The following is a 19,846-nucleotide window of genomic DNA, read 5'->3' as shown; positions in this document are numbered from 1 at the left end:
TAAGTATGTTTAAACTTTTTCTTTTACATCAGACCTGCTGTCTGAAGTACAGCAAATCATACAGCAGCAAAAACAAACAGGCTCACAGTTCAGACACTTAAAAATATTTATTAACAGTGAAAGCCTGAAATTCATACACAGTTGCAATGTGACATAATCAAGAATTCAAATATATTTACAGTGCACAGATTTGTTTTTTAAATCTGCTTCATCAATGTCCTGACTTCACCCGATGGCTCAGCACAGATCCAGACATCAAGGTTGATTAAGTGCATCACCTGGCAAAGTAAAAGTTTCAGCATCGACTGTTCCCCGATTTTCAGCTGCCACAGAGCACCTGGGGGCCTCCGTGGCAGATGCTACATTTAATGGCTGTTCTGGCTGATCTGAGGACTCATAACGAGCAACCAGTCAATGGTTTCCTCCAGGAAGCTCATGTTGTAGTGTGACGCTATGTTCTGAAACACTTTGATCTGCTCAGAGAAGCTCTATAGATGGGAGAAAAAAGAAAAACAAAGCAGCTCTGTCAAATGAGAACAATCTTATTCTTTCATCACTAAATTGAATGATGCAGTATGTTTGAGAGCAGAAACCTTGGCTGAGAACGTGAGGTCAAAGTCTCCAGCACATCCGCAGTAGATGGGCATGTTCGCTTCCTTCACCCCCTTACATTTGGTGCACACCTGAAATCACAAGAGTTAGAAGCTGTGATGGGAGCTTCAGGAGAGAAATGTGTCAAAGTGACAGTCTGAAAGAGCGAGTAAGACAGGAAATCCGACTGGAAAATAGGGATGCACAATGACATTTGTATTATCGTTAGAATTGGCTGCTAGCTTTAAAATAAAATACTGGCAATGACCCAAAAATGAACATTAAAAATGAGACATTAAAGAAATGGGGCATATTTCACATAGCTAAAGTAGTTTTCTTACTTTTCTTGGTGAACGTGTACATTTGAAAAGCATCAGGTAAAAAAATGTTAATTTCACCATAGGGGAGACTTGATGTTCTCCACAATTATTTAGAAAAAAATACAGCACTGGGAATCAGCTGATTCCTCCTAAATTAAAAACCAGACCTACACAGCAGCTTCTACAAAAACATTCAGTTATACTAAGAATAAGGCGTATCAAAACACACTTCTGACAGTCTTTGAGATGAGAAATAAGCCATGCAGCTGCTGAATTTGTCCTGATTTTAGAGTTTTTCCCGCAATTTCCGTACGTGGGGAGTGGCAGCTGGAGAACTATCCCTCTACTTTTTGTTTATAAGTAGTGGGCTATGTGATGCCCTGTCAGAGTGCACTGCACAGGTGTTTACAAAGACAATGAATCTGAAGCATCGAAATGACTCCTGAATCCAGAGCACATGAACCCTTACACCTTTTAGTGGGCAACCTTCAGTCTCTCCCTTCTGGTAGTGAGTGTATCTACACAGACTGTAATCGTGTGCTTATGATGGGTGTCATCGCCAGCAAATACTTTCTTTTTTAGACTAATCCTTCACCTCAACGAGTTTCATTTTTTAATCTGGAGCTCTGCCAACACAGGAATGTCACCACAAACAATACATTCAAAACTCTGGTACACAACGAAACAGAGACATTTCCCTGGTTCTTATAGGCTGAAATAACATTGTGTTGCAAGGACTTGAAAGTAACAGATGTTAATTAATATGTACAAGTCCTGCACTTCAACTTTAACAATAGCAGTGCATGTCCTGATGCATTGTATTTGGTGTCATCTACTGGACATATAGCATATAAGCATTGTTTTACTCACCAGGTCCTGCAGCGTGTAGCTCATCAGTTTCTTCTGCAGAGCCTCCACCAGAGCCATCTCAATGGACTCAGTCTCATACTGCGCCTGGCAGTTGGAGCAGAACCACTGGGGCAGAACAGATCCATCCTAAGAAGCACACAGCACAGTTCAGCTCACTTTGATATCTGAATTCCAGCAGAAGATACCGTCATAACTGTTATCAGGTGCTCCTCTTCTTTTGCTCAGCTCTTACCTGAGCCATTGATGGGTCCTTGCAAAGGTCGAGGTCACGACAGAAATTGCAGTGGTGGCAGATGACTTCGGGCAGGATGTAGGAGTTACAGGGGTCACGGAACTGGGCTTCCTCTGAAAACTCTCCAACGTCCACGAGACGCAGGAGGTCCCTCTTCAGCTTGTTCACCTGATTCACAATGTTGGCATCGAGAGAAAGCACCTGAAGAGAGAAGAGGTGGTGAGAAGTTTCAATAACCGGTGCGTCAGCTTGAATGAAAATTGTTCAGAGCAGCAAGACGAAAAACCGACGCATGACAGGTGACAAGCACTTTGAAATGCGTTTGTTATTTGGTTGCTGTACTATTACTACTCCTTAATTTGGCAAGTACCAATCATGTGGTGCTTTGGTATACCTGGCAGACATATTTGATAAACTCCAATGCTGGATTGTTGAGTGGTAGGTGCGAACCAGGCAGGATGGGGAACATCTCTGAGGTCTGGGTCACATTCCTGGTACCAGTCACCTTTTTCTGGATTTTCTGGGTGATGGTGAAAAAGTTCTGTGTCAGCTCACTGGACACGTACTCCTGGGAGAAGGAGATCATTCCTGTGGGAGAGAGTTTGAAAAGCGTAACAGGATTTTAAAGTGCCGTTTTTAAGAAACACAACAGAACTGTTTTTTGTTTGTTTTTTTTAGCTGAAACAGCCTCTAAAACAATCTCACCAGGAAGAGCACTCAAATCCCCGACTGCCTGCTGGGAAGCCTGGCTGCCTCCACGCCTCTTGACTGGCGTCGCTCCGGGAGCATTACGTCTCAGCTCCTCTTTCATGCTGTGGTAGACTGCTGCGATGTAGGCTGACATGGAGAAGGTGTGTGTAAGAGTTGGGAGCGGTTCGTACCAGGATGAGCAAAGAAAAACAAATCTGATGTTTCATTGTTCGCTTGTTTTTTGTTTACCCGAGACAATCATAAGAAAGTAATTCTGGCAGGAGGCGGTTTGGGGAAGATACTGCATGATATTCCAGTTGCTCTCAATCAGCTCCTCTACTTCATCTGTCTCTCCGTCTCCGTCATCTTCCTCAGCATCCTCTTCATCTTCATCCTCACTGCCGTCCTCATCTCCCTCTCCTTGCCTGTTTTTCTTCTGTTTGGCTCCGTCCTAAAAATGACCATCAAGTTTGGAGAATGAGTAGTGCAACCAGTAAACTATAGTTAATGAAAATAAACTGAGGTTTCAGTGAGGAGTACCTCTCCATACAAGATGCTGGAGGGCAGCTTGCCCTTCACACCGCCATAGTTGGCCGGGTCCATCCACAGCAGGAACTCCCAGCATCGTGAGAAGGAGATGGACAAAGAGTGGAAGATTTCTCTGGAATGTATGCTAGAAGAGAAACAGTTTGGGGGGATTAGTTGGGGTGTCCAGCACATATAATGTGATGAAAACGTCAAAACTGATTTTAGAAAGATACTAAAATCAAAGAAAACATCCAGAAATGACTATTAGCAATAATGTTCATACATATAAAGGCTTTGTTGCTCGATGTGTCAGAGAGGATTAGAAATGCTGCTGTAATGCTTCCTGACAATATCACAATGACCACAATCCCAGAAGATATTTGGCATAATTTCACTTTTTTTTACTACTTCCATTAGTGTAATGAGTGATGCTCCTCTCTTAGGTTTGCTTTACAGAAATCACTTCCTATAATGGAGACCACAACATCATCTAACAGTTCTAATGGGTAATTATGTCATTTCTGTTTTTTTTCCAGGTTATATTTGAGACCACTGAACACAAACACACACCACCAGTCAGCAGTTTGGACACACCTTCTCATTCAGTGGTTTTTATTTAATTATTTAGTGCGTTGTTGACTAATACTGAAGACATCAAAACTACAAGAGAATACATATGGAAGTATGCTGTAAACAAAAAAGTGTTGATCTTCAGTACAGATGAATGAAAAGCATCGAATGAGAAGGGGTGGTAGTGAACACAAACATGCATTTACTGACTCAGCTGATTTTCAGTGCGGGTTATCGCTCATTTAACATCAGTATTTTTATTTAAATTCCCCCTTCCTGAGTTGATTTTCACAGGAGAAGGTCTATAAAGTATGGACACATGCTTATATTCATTTCCAAAACAGGTCAGAAGTTAGAAGTGAATCAACTCAGAAACTAAACTATAATATCATACAAGAAAGTACAAATGTCTGACCTGTTGGTGATGTATTCTACATAGCCGATGGCATCATCTATCCTCCGCTTCTTAGTACACAAGATGATCCTGTTGAAGTTTCCGTACACCACAGTGGAGCCCAGACGCTTGAACTCTGCAACCAACCTGACAGTAGAATGAGAGAATGATTAATGAGGGAACAGAACACTGCAGCAGTTAATTACCAGAAGGTGGGGATGTATGAAAAATGAAAACATCATGAGGATCATTTTGTCCAATTTCCCTATAGGCATCATGAGTTTAATCCAATTCAAAACCTGACATTAATAATATTTTACCCATCGACAGCACAGTTTATGTGCCCGAGTCATGCAAATCACAAACTCAGAAAGCTGACTTATCCTCATTTGAACCTCTGCTCTCTGATATTCACAGGTGATTTTCAGCTTTCTGTGTAAAATCCACTTTACATATTTAGGTACAATAAGTAATTTTATTAAATCAGGGAACAGAGCAAAATGAGAAGAGTATCAAAACCTGCCTCATCCGGTAAACTGTTAATGACACAGCAGTTTGCGTTATAAACAACAAAGTTTTACCATAATTTCAAAACACGCTCTCAAGATGTGTCTAAAAAGCGGCAGGTGGTTTTAGCAGTGTAAAAGATCTGACACTCACTGGAGAAACACCTTCTTCATCATGTTGTGCAGCGTGCGGTGCAGCGCCGGGTCGTAGAGCAGTGAGTTTGGTGAGCGCAGCCAGCGGTAGAAGTGCATCACCTGGTTGTCTGCGTACACGTTGTGGTACTGTGTGATTTCCCTGACCCATCCAACCACCATGCTCTTCAAAATCCTGCTCATACAGCACAGAAAACAGTGGGCTGAGCAAAACATTACACATGACTGGCCTGCTTGAACAGCGATGAACAACCAGTAGCATAACATACTGAATACGTCAACAGAAACATTAACAGTTTGTATTTGCCTGACACACCTCTATTGCTAGACTGAATGAAAGCAGATTGTTGTGCACAGCAGGTGTTCACGTACCTGAAGGTGTTGGAGCAGAGAGCAGTCTCATCGTAGCTAGCGAGAGCGCTGGCGCTCTGGTTTCCTGACATCATGTCCTCCAATGAGGCCTGCTGGATCACATCGAAACTGACACCCAGACTGGCTCCACCCTCCATGTCATTGACATGCTGCGACTGGAGGATGGTGTTTACAGCCAGACTCTGCAGGTCCAACTCCACACAAACTGGAAGAAACACGATAATCCATTAATGCAGAGAAAGACGCCTTTAAAAACGCTGCTCTTTTCTGTGAACTCCTGGTGTTTGTACCTGTGGAATAACATCCTTGAGCATTGATCTCCATGGAGCCCCTTTCATCACTTTCCATGACCAGACGGCTGTCATCAGCCTCTTTTCCTCCGAGGTCGGGCCTGGCTGTGGGCGAAAGCCACAGCAGGTGGTTGTGTTTCCGTAGATGTCTTGCCAGGAACAGGTCTGATCCAAAGATGGACACATCCTGGGGCAAGTTTCCCACAGGTAAGTGGTAATACCTGAAAGTGAGATTTTGAAGTGACATTTTAAAAATTCTAATGCTGCTTGACACTGAATTTGTCAACAAAAATGAATATAAACACATTGTTATTGAGGCTCCAGCAACAAACTAAGCAGACTGGTAGAGGATTTGAATTAAAATCAGTTGTTATAAGAAAAACAAAGACACATGTCCATATTTTTAAGGTCAACCTTATGTGTTGGATTGATTGTGTTCATTTTGTCATCCTATTCTTTTAAATTAGTGTTTCATTTTCCTTGACAAATTAGTAAAGTTGATTTTCTCACAGATCTGTCAGAATCTGTCAAGCCGATCACCTGATAAAAAACACACATCAACACGTCAGATGACGCTAATGAAGAAGACTGTAGACGGAGTTGAAACATGTCAATGTAAAAAACTCACTTTTACTAATTTGTTGGAAAAAAAAGAAACGCTAATCTGATAGCATTTACTGTTGTAGGAATATGAACACAGAGCTAGTGCTTAGCTCATACCTGGCCATGTCAAAAGCCTGTGACAGGCAGCTGTCCAGGTTGAGGTAGTGGCGGATCATGCGCCTGGCACCGTGGCGTTGCCAGTCCAGCACATTATAGCTGATCTCATCAACTACATGTACTGGAACGACTGGAAACTCCTCAAGCACTGGCATCCCTGCTGCCAATCGCCGCAACTCCCAGTTTGATTGCACAGCAATAAGGGTGGGACCACGACGCTCCTCCTGGAAACACACATTTACCAATTTAGTCACATTAACACAGCTTAAACATCTGTATGCATTTCTACATGACCAGTGCATTTTACCTTGTAGTTCAGCAGAATGCGCTGCAGGGCCCTGGAGATAGCTTTCATGTCATTTTCAGCTCGAACCTCAAAGTTATGTTTTTCTGGAGGCAGAAGCTCCTCTGTTGTTTTCTCCAGCAGGGCGGTGCGTTCAGCTGTGTAGAGGTTGCTCAGGTTGGGCATCTGGTTGCTTCGAACCTAAAAACACAAATTAGTGACACATCTTGAGCATTACTCTGCAGCTGGAGAGCAATTTATTGCGATAGCTGTGCTGAGAGGAAAAGTGAAAACAAATATACAAATATATGTGTTAAAACATCAACAAAATGTTTAAGTCGCATTAAAAGAGTTGTATTCCTCTCACCGTGTCCAGGACAAAGATGCTAGCTTTGCGTTGAGAGGGGATGAACAGGCCGAACAAAGCCTTGTGGCCCTGGCAGTGATGATACAAGTACATGTGGCGAACGCTCCCTGAGAAGACACGGTAATGTAGGAAGTTGTCACATATAGAAAAATCTATGTGCAGGATATAACAAATTCTATCTTGTAGTCCACTGTTCCACTAGGAACTTTAACTTGACTCAATCCATCCATAAAAACTTGACTGTTTAGGTAAATAGTAAACATTTCTTGTAATAAGCTTCTAAACTGTACTAGACGGGCTAACATTAAGTTGTAGCAGCTCCCTGCTATCAGCACTTTCAAATCTAAACATGCCGAAATTAGGTTACAGTCAAAGCAAATGATCAATGAAACAAACTAAACAAATGATCTCTGTAGGATCATTTAAAATTCAACATAACCAGCGTCTTAGACAGGTCTTACCAGGTTCCAGGTAGCTGAACTGGGCCAGAGACCTCATTTCTAGATGCTCCAGATCGAAAGTATCCGCCTCCCTGCCGGCCAGATCCCTCACAACGAGCCTATTGACCATACACACACATCCGAGCTGCACCAACGCACGAAACAGCAAAGGCACCTGAAAGGAAGGAGAGGCGCTTACATTAATGCTGCATTTTAGCTAAAGCGATATATCAAAGCTGTATACAAAGAAAGACATTTTGCACGTGTCTGTACAAGTTATATACACTTATGTCACCACAATAAGGTCAGTAATGCTACACTGGACTCACAGACACACAGGTTGTGAAAATGCCAGAGAGGAATATATAGAAACCTGTGTCTCATAGACTCCCTCAATGTCTGGTGCAGAGAGGTCAGCGTTGATCTCATTGATGTGCTCCTGGTACATGTCCTCTGGCACACAGTACTCATAAAGATAGTACACCATGTTGGAGCGTGGCAGCATGCGGTTCACCTGCAAATTCATTTAGTTAATTAGGAAAAAAAAAAAACACATACTTTCATCATTCGTGTATATTTTTTACTGGATCTTCTCTTTGCATGCCTTCTTGTACGTAGGTCCCTCCTCTTGTTTTGGGACTTTCTGGTTGACGTAGAACACACGCGGGATGTTGAGTTTCATGCAGTGGAGGTCATTTCCGATCACAGCCCACAACTTGTACAGACCAGGGTGACTCGTCTCTGCAATCTGAGAGTAAGAAAACATAACATCATTCACTATTTTCTTAGGATTTTGCGGTTTGTTCATTTATTTTGTGGTAACTTTGCTCCACCTGCACAATCTGCCACGGCATGTCCAGGATGCTGCGTGCTGTTCTGCGGAGGAAGCTTCCCAGGCCGGTGGTGGGGCCATCTCTGATCACTCCTCCACCGACCGGCTGAGCTTCGCCGTCCAGCAGCCTCCTCCTCTTCTTTCTCTCTTTCCTCTGCCTCAGCTGCAGCTCCCACTTTTTCTTATGGTAACGCAGCCACACAAGGAGCTCTTCCTGCATAAAGACGCAGTCATTTTAAAACATGCATTAGAACACATCTGAAATTGTTCCAAATCATATTTATCAGTTGACTGGGAACTGGTAAGCTTTCGTACCCGTGTCTTTCCAGTAGGTGGGGGTGGTCCCAGGATCTCTCTCCAGGACTGCGTGAGCTCGACGTCCTGAGACTCCACCTGGCTGTCATCTCCCTGTGAAGCCCTCTTCCGCTTGGTGCTGATGAGGATGGCCGGCTGCAGGGGTTTGGGCGGCATCCCAAAGTCTTCAATGTCAGCAGCTTCAGTAGACTGGCAGGCCACCTGAAAGAGGCGAGGGTATTTGGAGAAAAGAGGTGAATAACAGAGCAGACATGTGGGCTTGTGGTTGGAGACACTGTCCTTTATCCAGGGTAAACGTACTGTGTTGAGGTGAACCTACCTGCCTCTTGCCCTCACTGGTGAACAGCTCGCTAATTTTCTTTTGCTTGTAGATGTCATTTTTCTCCAGGAGTTTTTTGTGGAGCCAGTCGGGATGCCTCACTCTGGGAACTGGATTCTTCACCTTAAGTTCAACAGAAACAATTAAAATTCATGCCAAGATAAACCTGGGACATAAATTGAATGTTTTTTCTTTCTTTTACCTGTTGCAGCGCAGCAGGGATGGTGATGATTTTCTGAATTGCGCTCCCCAGCCTCTCTATGTAATAGCTCCAGTCCAGGATCTGGGAAGGCCCAAAACAAACGAAAACGATAGAAGATCACAAAATCAACTTCTATTCATGTAAAAATTGCTCCTCTTTTTTTGTATCTAATAAATAAGAACTCACAGAGCGGATGTCCAGGTCATGAAGGCTGGGCATCTTCAACCACTTACGAAGGAAATGCTTCTTCACACTGGGCTCTGCCTGGAAGATTGCCAGAGGAATGGCCCTGATGGAGAGACACAATCAGTCAGTGTAAACCTCAAGGCTTTTACTTCTATTAATATTGCAAAATGCTTGTTCCCTATCAACATGATATTGGAAGAGCAGCTTTGACATCATTTTATTTATTGATGCCAACGCCAGACATTGATTCTATCACACTGACCCGATCTATTATTGTGGTGTTCTTTTCAATAGGGGTGCAACTTCTGTATTTTTATTGTCAGTTAATCTGTCATTTATTTTTGATGAATCCGGTAGTTGTCTGGCCTATTCATTGTTAATGAAAATAGTGAAAGATGTCAATCAGTGTGTCCCAAAGCCCAACATGATGTCCTCAAATGTCTTGTTTTGTACACAAAGATATTCAGTTTTCTGCTACAGAGGAAAAAAGAAACCAGAAAATATGGAAATTTAAGTTGCTGGAATCAGAGAAAACTTACATAAACTAATGAATCAGTTATCTCAATAATTCATTTCATATTTGACAACTAATCAAATATTTGTTGCAATTCTGCTTTTTAGCAAATATAGTAACCTACTGAAATCTAACTAAAGCAAGTGGATGAAGCTGTATTGTATCTGTCATTGTAGAGTGGAGGTAATGTTACTGCTGAAAAAGCCAAAGTGTCTGTTGTGATGCAGGCAAAATGTATTTTCATCTCCATCGTGATATGAACACATTGACAGAGGACAGAAAGTCCTTTTATTCACATGCACCATGCATTCACATTCAGCAAGCAAACATTTGAATATTAGATGGAGCCCTGGATGAATGGATCATGCATTCTGCTGATCAGACACAGTCAAAAATGTGTAATGTGATTTTGTGGTATATCTGTGATATGAATGATGCTACAGTTGCAGCTTTGGGCAACCTTAATAGGTCTGAAACCATCAAACACAGGATTACTGCAAGAAAGTGGCATTTGGTTGCAAACAACCTCACGCTGTCCAATAGTTTGAAAGTGGATTTTCAGAGCTGTTGCTTCACCTTTCTGTGACAGGGGAACCCTCAGGTTTTCGGGAGATGACATAGCGACAGCTCAGACCAGCGTCTTTCACCATCTGGTCTCCCAGGAACTCTGCCAGCCTCTTAGCTGTGCTGATAGATGTCGACTTCTGCTCTCCGTAGTCCTCAAGCTTTCTGGACATTGAACGATTCTCTGAAATCAGTTCAAACAGCTCCGCATCTGGCATGTTAGCCGCCTAGAACACCAATGAAATAAGTCAATCAGCCTTTTGTTCTGAAGACAATAACAGGAGTTCAAGTTTTCAATGAGTTTTATCTCTGAAAATGTTACATATAATACAGTTATACTTATAACAATTCAGGAACACGTGGAACAAACCACTGTTTTCCAGCTTTTGACCACAGATATTTACCTTGCTATAAAGCACATCCAGCCAGTAGTCGGCCACTTTGGCCACAGATGCATAGACTTCTTCCAGAGTGGTACCTTTGAGGAAAGCTTCAAACACAGATGACTGAAAGATCTTAATGAGCTGAAGCTCTCCTCTTCTTTTCACTTCAAAACCCTTGAGCTCAGCCAGAGACCCATCCTCATTGAACACAGCATACCTTAAAAGAACAAAGGAACCTTGAATCCTTAAACTTGTTACAGCACGAGAAGAAATTAAGTCTTATAGACCAGAATGTGATCCTTAAATGACAGGAAACAAATAAAAAACAAACTATTGCCATACCTCTTCTTCAGCTTCTTCCCTTCCTCTTTGGAAGCCGGTAGGATCATTGCCAGATACGGACCGTCCACCTCGAAGAAGATGCTGTTCTCTGATCTGATGTTGTAAGCGAGGGATGCCGGTTCCACCAACTCGTGGTACTGATCGTTTGTGAATCCCTCCTTCACCAAGATGTTCAGCATGGCCCCCGGGTAGGAGATGGTCACCTTGGGCTTCTTCTCATTACTGGTCTTTACAACAAAGTTCTCCGGGAAGGTGTTGGGGAGGACACACCAGATACCATCAGTGTCCAACTCAAGAGGCCTCCTGAATCACAGAGAAGTGGACATTTATTGTTTTTCAGCTGAGTAACCTGACCTGCAACATCTGGTATTTTAAATGCAGGTTACAGGAAAAAAAGTGAGATAAAAACCATTATGTGGAAGCTGGATTCAAGACAACATTTTGGCAAAGAACTGCTGATGAAACATTCCTATACAAAGCAGTGGATCTCTTCCAGTCTCTTCTGAACTGACCAAGAAGGTACTTTCTGTAATTAGGCATCGCACTATCCTTATGATACTTACCCTATTTGTTCGATGAGCTCTCTGGCCTGAGTGATGATGTTGGCTCCAGTGTAGCACACGATACCAGCCATCTCCATGGAGTACCAGCGGGCCCTGATGGAGACACAAAAACATCACAGACGACATCAGGCCTCTCAGCGCTGACTGATTTCACAGCAGTAAAAGGCTTTAGAGCTCAAGTAACAGTGCAACTGGATATCTGATGACTGAAAGCTGAAAACTGTAGTTGACTCCTACCCTTTCCTCATGACGTAGCCGTAAAAAGAGTTGAGAATGCATTTGTGAGCCAGCTGAAGAGACTCGTACAGGATCTCCATGTTTTTGCAGCGCTTCACCTCAGCAGCATCTCCGCTGTCCTGAGCTGATGACAGCTTCTTCTTCCACACCTAAAGCAATGATGAAGAAAACAACAATTACTTTACAGCAAATAATTCTAACGAAGACTAGAATTTAAATCAAAGACAGTTTAAAGACTAAACAACTAAAAAGATTCGCAAATACCTTATGAAGGCCTTTGAATTCATAACGCCGATCTCTGAAAGCTCTGACAGTGTCAACATAGAAGGAATTTTCTCTCTGGCAGATGGTGGTAACCCGCTCCTCCAGCCTGGTGACGTGTACCTTCTTATAGGCCTTCTTACAGTAGTCTAGTATAAGGACAAAACAAGTCTTGCTATGCCTCTGAAGCTTAGATTGCTTATACTCAAAATCTAATGAAAATCAAAGAAGTACCTGCCAGTCGTTTCTTCTCATGCTTGGCCTGCTCCTCCCTGTTGAGACTGTGGAAGGCCCGAGGTGGACCGTTGGGGAAAAACGGAGGGAATTTCTCCGACTCAAGCTGCTGCTGGATGCGGTGGAACTCACTGCGGCTGGCAGGCACTGCAGACAGAGCCAAAAAAATGTTTGTGCAAATTCACTTAACAATATAAGAACCTTTTTTGTTTCCAGAAGAAGAGAATTTTACAGCAATGACTTACTGATTTCCCCTCTCCACTGCCAGGTCATCTTCCTCTGACAGGAGGCGCCGGGTTTGTTGAAGTCACAGGCAGCACAAGTTGCCTCATCAACCATAGCTGATGGCTAAAAATAAAAGTAGAAAAATAAAACAGAGAATTTCAAGCATTTCTACACGTCATCTCATACATTGTGTCGCATTTTACCTGCAGGCGGTTGGTGAGAATGATGTTGGGGTACATCGCTCCAACGTCCAGATGGTAGATGAGGGGGCATTCGATCCTGTTTGGAACCTCCTTCAGTGATGTCAGCTTCTTTTTGATTTCATCGCAAACCTACAAAAATACCACTACAGATATTTAATGATTTTATACTGAAAATGCTGGGTGACAATACAAAAAAAATTCCTTACAAAAAATTTAATGTTTGCAACAAACGTGTCCACTGGTAGTTTACTCCTAGTGCTCGATTTCTTGTTTACGTGTTTGCCTTTGGTGGCAAACACGCCAGTTTATGTTTGCTATAGATACCATTTATTGCAGACAGTTGTAGTTAACTTATAGCAATGTTGCAAATTTGCAGGAAGGTCATATATTCAGACAGAAATCAGAGCTGTGACAAAGTTACAGTAGATTCCTGCCTCACTTTATGCAAAACTAACAGTTTGCTAAAGTGTTTACTGTTTGGAGCAGGTTTGTGACTAATTCTTTTTATGTAGTTGTCACATACGGCCCGCCCACTGCCGCCCCCCGGTGACCATACAGAGGATTAAGCGGTGTATAGATAATGGATTAATAGATATTCTTTCAAGATTAATTATTCAAATATTGTCCCTGCGCCTGCATGGGTGTCTGTCATGGACTCAGGCTTCATCCAACAGTCCAAAGACATGCATGGTAGGTTAACTGGTTCTAAACTGGCCACAGATGTGATGATGAGCAAGAGTGGCTGTCAGCCAGTGTTAGCTGAGATAGTCCCCAGTCACCCTATGACTCCTATGACTAGTGGGTGGAGCTGATTGAACTGTTTGCCACACATTTTTCAGGAGCCAGAAGTCCATCACAACTTTGCCACAACTCTACCTATACAAATCTAAACTTGGTGTAAATTTGCAGTGACGTCGCCAAAGGGTAACCACATCTGTCTGCCAGAAATCAAAAAACATTTTTGCATGAGATGTAGCGTGGACAAAATAAAAAGTCAACAGACCTCATTAAAGTTGGTGACTTGTTCCAAAGGGATCTTCTCCTCTTCCTCAATGGCGTGACGCATCGTCCTCTCTACTCTTTGCATCAGGAAGTCAAATGCAGCTGGGTTCTGTTAACAAACCAAACCGTCACATTTTAAGCAGACAAGCATGATGTAGGAGATTAGCACTAAGACAAAAAATCATCTCCACTCTACCATTTTGAAACGGCAGGGGATGTCACTGCGAAACACTCCAGACTCCAACGCCTCCACGTGGCCACCCACGTAGGTCTCTGAGTCCATGACGTGGCCGTCGTCTGTCAGTTTGTTGAAGACCTGCTCCTGCTTGTTAGGGAAGACGATGTTGGCATGGAAGGCCTGCACCATGAGCAAAGCTTCACACAGAGTCCCAGAGCCTTTACGCAGCACCTGGTGACAGAGAGACAACGCAAAAGAAATAAATGAATAATCAGTAAAATGCATTGTGCTTCTGGATTTCAGTCTTCTTTTACAACATAGACAGACCTCATCAGGCTCCATGGGGATGATGGTGCACAGAGCGAAGATGAAGGGGTGAACATACTTCATGTACAGGTAATACGTGGCCACAGCATCTGACACAGAGTAGGTGGCTAAAGTCTAACAGAAAGTCAGAAGAAAGAGTCAGTGAAATTGAAAACAGTTACGGTCTTTATATTCCAGGCTGTGAAAACTGAAGTGCTGTACCTGTGGTTCCTCAGTTGCCATGCGGCACATCTCCTCTGGATCCAGCTCCACTGGATCGTAGCCTAGTTTAGCCTTTGCTGCTGCCTTCAGATTGTGACTTCCAACTGGCAAGTAGCTGTCTCTCTTTACCCACCTGGAGAAACATGGTCAAAAAACAGTGATCAATGACGTCCGAAAGATTTTTCTCTTTGTCAACAGACCATATATATGTATAATCTTTACATTATTGTGTTAGAGGAGTACATGAAACTACAGGAAATACTCGATTTGAAGAGGTTACAATTTAAGAATTTTGAATTCTTTCTTTAAAAGAATTCTCAAACTGATTCATCAATTATTAAAATAGTTGAAAACAAATCTATTATTCGATTCAGATGTAATTTCATCTCACTGATGTAACTAACAGTGTCACAGGGGTGCACACCTTAAGCAGTCCATGTGGATGGCCTGGCTGGACTTGTACTCTCCCTGGCTGTCCTTCTGGAAACCAATCTCCCTGTGCATGCTCAGTCCATGGAGGGCAGCCCGAGTCTCAACGAAAGGCCTTGAGAGAATCAAAACAGTATGAGAGGTGGAGGAGTGAGATAAAAACATGACAGTACAAGCACTTCATGGAAATAGCAAAATAACAGCTCACCAGTCAAAGAAGTCTCCATTGTAGGTGACAAAGATGTTCGGCTTTGTTTCTTGAACATGATCAAACCAGCGCTGAATGAGGGCGGCCTACAACCACATTACAACATGCTATCACACTGACACCACCATACAGGGTTATTTTGTAAATTGTGCTGAAGCACCTGTACTGTTATTAAGCCACAAACCTCATCGTCCTCATTAAAAACAGTGAAAGGCCCTTCATATTCAGGTTTGGGAGTGAACTCAAAATCCTCAATGTTCTCAGAGACAATCTCTCTGTTTGTGATTAGAAACCCCTACAAAATAAACAAAATATAATATAATAAACAAGTAGAATATGAAGGATAAGATAAAACATGTAAATGGAATAAAACTCACCTGTCCATCAATCATATAGGAGATCATCATAATCTGATCCGTCTCTGCATCTGGGAATTTCAGCGGCAGTTTGGTGGTCTCAATGTCAAAAGCCAAAACAACAGGATCCTAAAAGAACAAATAAATGAAACATCGTTTGATGAAAAAGTTCTGACACGAAGGAATCTTTCTGCATAATGAAACACAGATAAGGTATTTTATTTTACTGCATAAATAACTAAATCATCGTACAGGTCGCTCCACAAGATCATCCCTCCGTACAATCTCTGGCGGGTAAGCGCTGCCTCTGTATCGAACGTTGTACCAGTGAGCCTGAGGAGGAAAGTCAGTGAAAATTAGAAAAACAGGTGCAGGATTTCTACAAGTCTGGGACAACAGACAGCTATTCTTACCACATGGATCTTAAGGTCAATGGAGAGTCGCACATGGTAAGGCACATCATACTCTCTCATGTCCACTATGTTGTCTAACTGATCTGAAATACTCTTGGACATCCCGTCTTCATCTGCTGAGGTCACGCTGCCACCTGATAAGGCACTTAAAAAAAACAAAAAAAGCATCCACAGATAATTACAAAACTGTGACTATCAGGGTTAACTTTATTAGAACCTAAAGGGAAAAAACATACCTGGATAACATTGAGGTGTAAGCATCATTGGACTGCTCCCTCTCTCTGTTTTTGCGTACCGCCGGGGAAATTTCACGCTTAACTTTGACAAGGTCATCCACAGTGTTGAATGACAGCTTGATGTAGTTTCTCTTTAGTCCCACTAAATGATTTGGCTGCAGGAGAACAAGTCAGCATTTCTGTGTTTTAGACTCTACATCTAAACAATACAGCCATAGGTGAAGATGCACGGGGGGCACACAGGGGATACGTCCCCCACAATATTTAGGAACATGCACATTGACTTTTATTTTGAAAAAATGCTGCAATGAAGCTCATACATGCAACAATGCCTTCGACAGCGGCTGCTCTGTAATAAACATAAACAATGTTTTAATCTGTCGTGGCTAAAGTATGTTGTCGTGTTATTTTACTAAAGCTTCACTACTACAGTTGAGACATACAGGATTCCAAAAAAATCATCCCAGAATACACACATGGGTGATGTGTTTATAAATAAATACATTTATCAGTGATGTGAGAAGGTGGCATATATGTTTACCTCCCCAAAGAAAATACAGAAACGAGTACAGAGTACGCTAAATCAGGCCTGTATGTGTGTAGACTAGAAAAGGTGACGTACAGAAAGACAAATATTTGACAGGAATACAGAAGTCCTAGCCATGATGTTTATGCTCTGCTTTTTATCTGAAATTGTCACCTAGTAGCTGAATTTTTTGTTTTGATAAATAAACATGTTTCCACCATAAATTCATGCAGAAATGGTGCTAAATATAAATTCATTAGAATGCAGAAAATGAAGCTCAAAATTAATGTGTCAAACCCTCCAGTCTTCTAGATGTGATTTTAGTTACGCAACATGAATCAATGTAATGCTTTCACAGTGCAGTAAAAACACAGCTCTCACCAGGTCCAGGTCCTCTTTGGGGAGAATTTCAAGCTTTGCCACCTTTCCCTGGAACTTCTTAGACAAGTATGAGATGACTTCTCTCTCACAGTTCTGTAAAAGAACATTGTAATTGATGAAAAAGGTTTTTAACACGCTCACATGGAATCACGACCAAACCAGTCACTGACTTACCTTTTTAGTGGCAATATAAAAATATGGCTTGAATGGGAGAGCCATCTGCAGACAGGAAGAATATGTTAGAGCAAAGGAAAAGTTCAGGGTTCATGGTATTTTATTTTTACACATTGATTTTGCAAGTTTTTTACTCTGGTTTCTGTCTTATTTTATTGCACATATTTTCTTGTTGCCTGTTTCATCCCATGTACAGTACTTTAGCCTACTCTATTTGCTTTAAAATGTGCTATACAAGTAAAACTGATGTGGTATTCAGTTCCCAAACACACCTTAAACCTGCTTCCGTCTTCCTGTATGAAATAATAGTCCACAGCACTGATCATCCTCTTGTCTTCATCTAGGATCTCTGTCTGAAAAAGCAGAAGAGCAGAAAGTGTTTCGGGTGACTTCTTCCGAGTCAACTGAACATCACACAGATCACTGTGTAAATTTACAGGTAGAGTCTCAGTGATACACTGGATGGCCAATATTATCACTAATACATTGGAATCAATGTATATCCTAAAACAAGGCAGGATAGAACAAAACTCCATTAATCCCAAAGGAAATTCTTCTGCCAGATATTGCTCAAAAAAACAAAATGACATAACACAAGAAAAGCAGTGCCTAATAGAAAAGTTGTACAGCATAAATAGAATATATATATATATATATATATATATATATAAATACTACACCCGCAATTGAAATTATTTCACCTGAAAAATTGCATATTGGACATTACAGTGACATACTGACAGTGAAATACTGCACATATGATTCAAATAATTTCCCCATTAATTTTCAATGTAACACATGTCACTGAAAGTAATATGGCACACATTTTTAATAAAAGTAATATTGCACATTAAGTTATCTAAAATACACTGAACAGCACATGTAGCAGAGCAGACAGTGGTGCGGAGTCAAGTGGTGCTTTGATGGAAAGTTGCTGACTTGTTAAATATATTGCTATAAAGTAAATAAACAATGCCCCCTTCACTTTTTGGTTTTCATTCTATCTAACATCCCTAAAATCAGCATGGTCACAGTTCGGCCTCTGCCTACCGGGTGCATGTTGATCAACCAGCCTGTTTTCTCTCCCGGCTCCTTCATCCTGTCGAATCCGAAGCGGGCGTCCATCTCGTCGGTGAACTGGCTGCGCTCCAGCCGCTTGAGGGCCGACATCCCGGAGCCATCATCCCTGGTTCAAACACAACCACATTAAATTCTCTTATCACATTTGTCATCTATTAACCTGTGTAACAAATATAATTGTACGTGTGTAGAGCCACTTAAAGCCAACTTACTGGTTGTCTGGATCTCCTCCACTCTGTCCTCGGTCCGCTCTGTACCGTCCGCTGTTCTGCAGAACCATCTTCTGTCACCGTGTTCCGGCCCAAATACGGAGAAATAAACCGAACACCCGCTCAGTTCTCAAACATATACGAGTAAAACCGCATTTGACAAGAGTCTTCTGCTATTTCAGAGGTTTGTCTTCCCGTTTTTCTCTCGCTGTCACGCTCTGTTTTCTTATTTTGGCGCGTTCTTGCAGTTGCCGCGAGAGCAGCGCTGAGAACCGGAAGTACGAAGATGGTTTATGAGACAGATGAATCACACTAACAGAAAAATTCTGCACTGTTTCACGAACTCATTTCACGCAATCCAACTGAATGCTGCTTCCACGTTACTGTGGGGTCGATGTAATTGTCAGTTTCTCATATTTAAATGATTGTGCCGTGAAGCTCTATTTGTGTAGCATCAGGCCACTCAAGACAGCTGTATGACTATTTTTCTTCCATGTAATGCTCCATCTAATACATTTGGGTTTTACTCTGAACAATAAAACCTAAGTATCACAGCTTTTGAGGTGTTTTTGGAATAAGTGCAAAGTAAAAAAATTACTATGCATCTGTGATTTTGTTCAGTATAGTTATTTAAACTTGCATATAGGGTAAACCTGGGTAAGAAGCATCTAAACAATATTTTCTCTCCTGACCATTAGATAGCATCAGCTTTTTAAAAAAAAAGTTTCGTGGAGGATAATGAACTTACTAATGTTTTGATAGTAATGAAATCCCTTTACTGGTAGGACATAAGACATCAGGTAAGAGACCCCACATGGACATAGACAATTTCTAGCCTTGCTAATTGTAGATTCCTAAGAAATTATGTACACTATCATTTATTATGTGAACATAGAAGCTAAAAACAGCAGTAAAAAGTGCAATATTATCCGTCTAAAACACTAACTAGCTAACTCTATGTTAAGCTAATAATGTTGTGCTACGTTAGCTTGCTGCAGCTTTAGCTGGCTATTGGCTAAACATCACTACTGATTTGACATTATTTTTTTTACATTATTTCATTATTTTATTCATAGATGTAACCCTTAAATGCATAAGTGAGTCAAAAATATCACAACATTTACATTTTATACTTTTAAAGAAATAGTACTATTTGTATTACTAATCCAAGCTTTTTAGCACTGACAATATCATACAAGAGATGATGCTGTGGACAAACTTGAAGGGATGGAGAGCAGCAACAGCTGGAGGAAAAGAGTCAAAAAAAATGTCAACAAAACGGAGGTTGACATTCTTCTATTGCAGTTCTGTCTTATATTCTTCTTTTTCAATTATCGGAATGTTCGACATCTGCTATAAGGTGAATAATAAACATATTTCAATCATGAAATCATTCTTGTGTGGACAAAAATACAATAGA

At 41.6% G+C, this 19,846-nt stretch overlaps 1 protein-coding gene across 1 annotated transcript; it reads right to left on the bottom strand.

Annotated features, from left to right (window-relative positions):
- Window positions 1-92: 92 nt before the first annotated feature.
- pole (polymerase (DNA directed), epsilon) lies at window positions 93-18,705 on the bottom strand. Its single transcript, XM_022198249.2, has 48 exons — window positions 18,430-18,705; window positions 18,188-18,323; window positions 17,410-17,490; window positions 17,138-17,182; window positions 16,964-17,056; window positions 16,057-16,211; window positions 15,821-15,965; window positions 15,660-15,740; window positions 15,429-15,536; window positions 15,236-15,346; window positions 15,052-15,137; window positions 14,839-14,958; window positions 14,415-14,547; window positions 14,214-14,327; window positions 13,905-14,117; window positions 13,710-13,817; window positions 12,707-12,835; window positions 12,524-12,626; window positions 12,279-12,425; window positions 12,048-12,193; window positions 11,784-11,932; window positions 11,547-11,639; window positions 10,984-11,286; window positions 10,663-10,858; window positions 10,271-10,485; window positions 9,181-9,283; window positions 8,995-9,075; window positions 8,793-8,915; window positions 8,474-8,674; window positions 8,160-8,372; window positions 7,931-8,074; window positions 7,700-7,840; window positions 7,348-7,501; window positions 6,887-6,993; window positions 6,544-6,720; window positions 6,237-6,460; window positions 5,517-5,737; window positions 5,227-5,431; window positions 4,856-5,029; window positions 4,217-4,342; window positions 3,244-3,376; window positions 2,953-3,154; window positions 2,719-2,850; window positions 2,408-2,601; window positions 2,014-2,214; window positions 1,782-1,907; window positions 594-683; window positions 93-488 (listed from the first exon to the last, which is right to left on the bottom strand). Exons 1-48 carry the CDS (start codon window positions 18,495-18,497, stop codon window positions 366-368), a joined length of 6,873 nt encoding a protein of 2,290 aa, XP_022053941.2. The 5' UTR covers window positions 18,498-18,705; the 3' UTR covers window positions 93-365.
- Window positions 18,706-19,846: the final 1,141 nt, after the last annotated feature.

The sequence above is a fragment of the Acanthochromis polyacanthus genome, chromosome 7, assembly GCF_021347895.1.
Source record: "Acanthochromis polyacanthus isolate Apoly-LR-REF ecotype Palm Island chromosome 7, KAUST_Apoly_ChrSc, whole genome shotgun sequence".
In the NCBI taxonomy this organism is placed as follows: Eukaryota; Metazoa; Chordata; class Actinopteri; family Pomacentridae; genus Acanthochromis; species Acanthochromis polyacanthus.
Note: the sequence above shows the minus strand (reverse complement) of the source record. Positions and strands in the feature narration are given on the sequence as shown.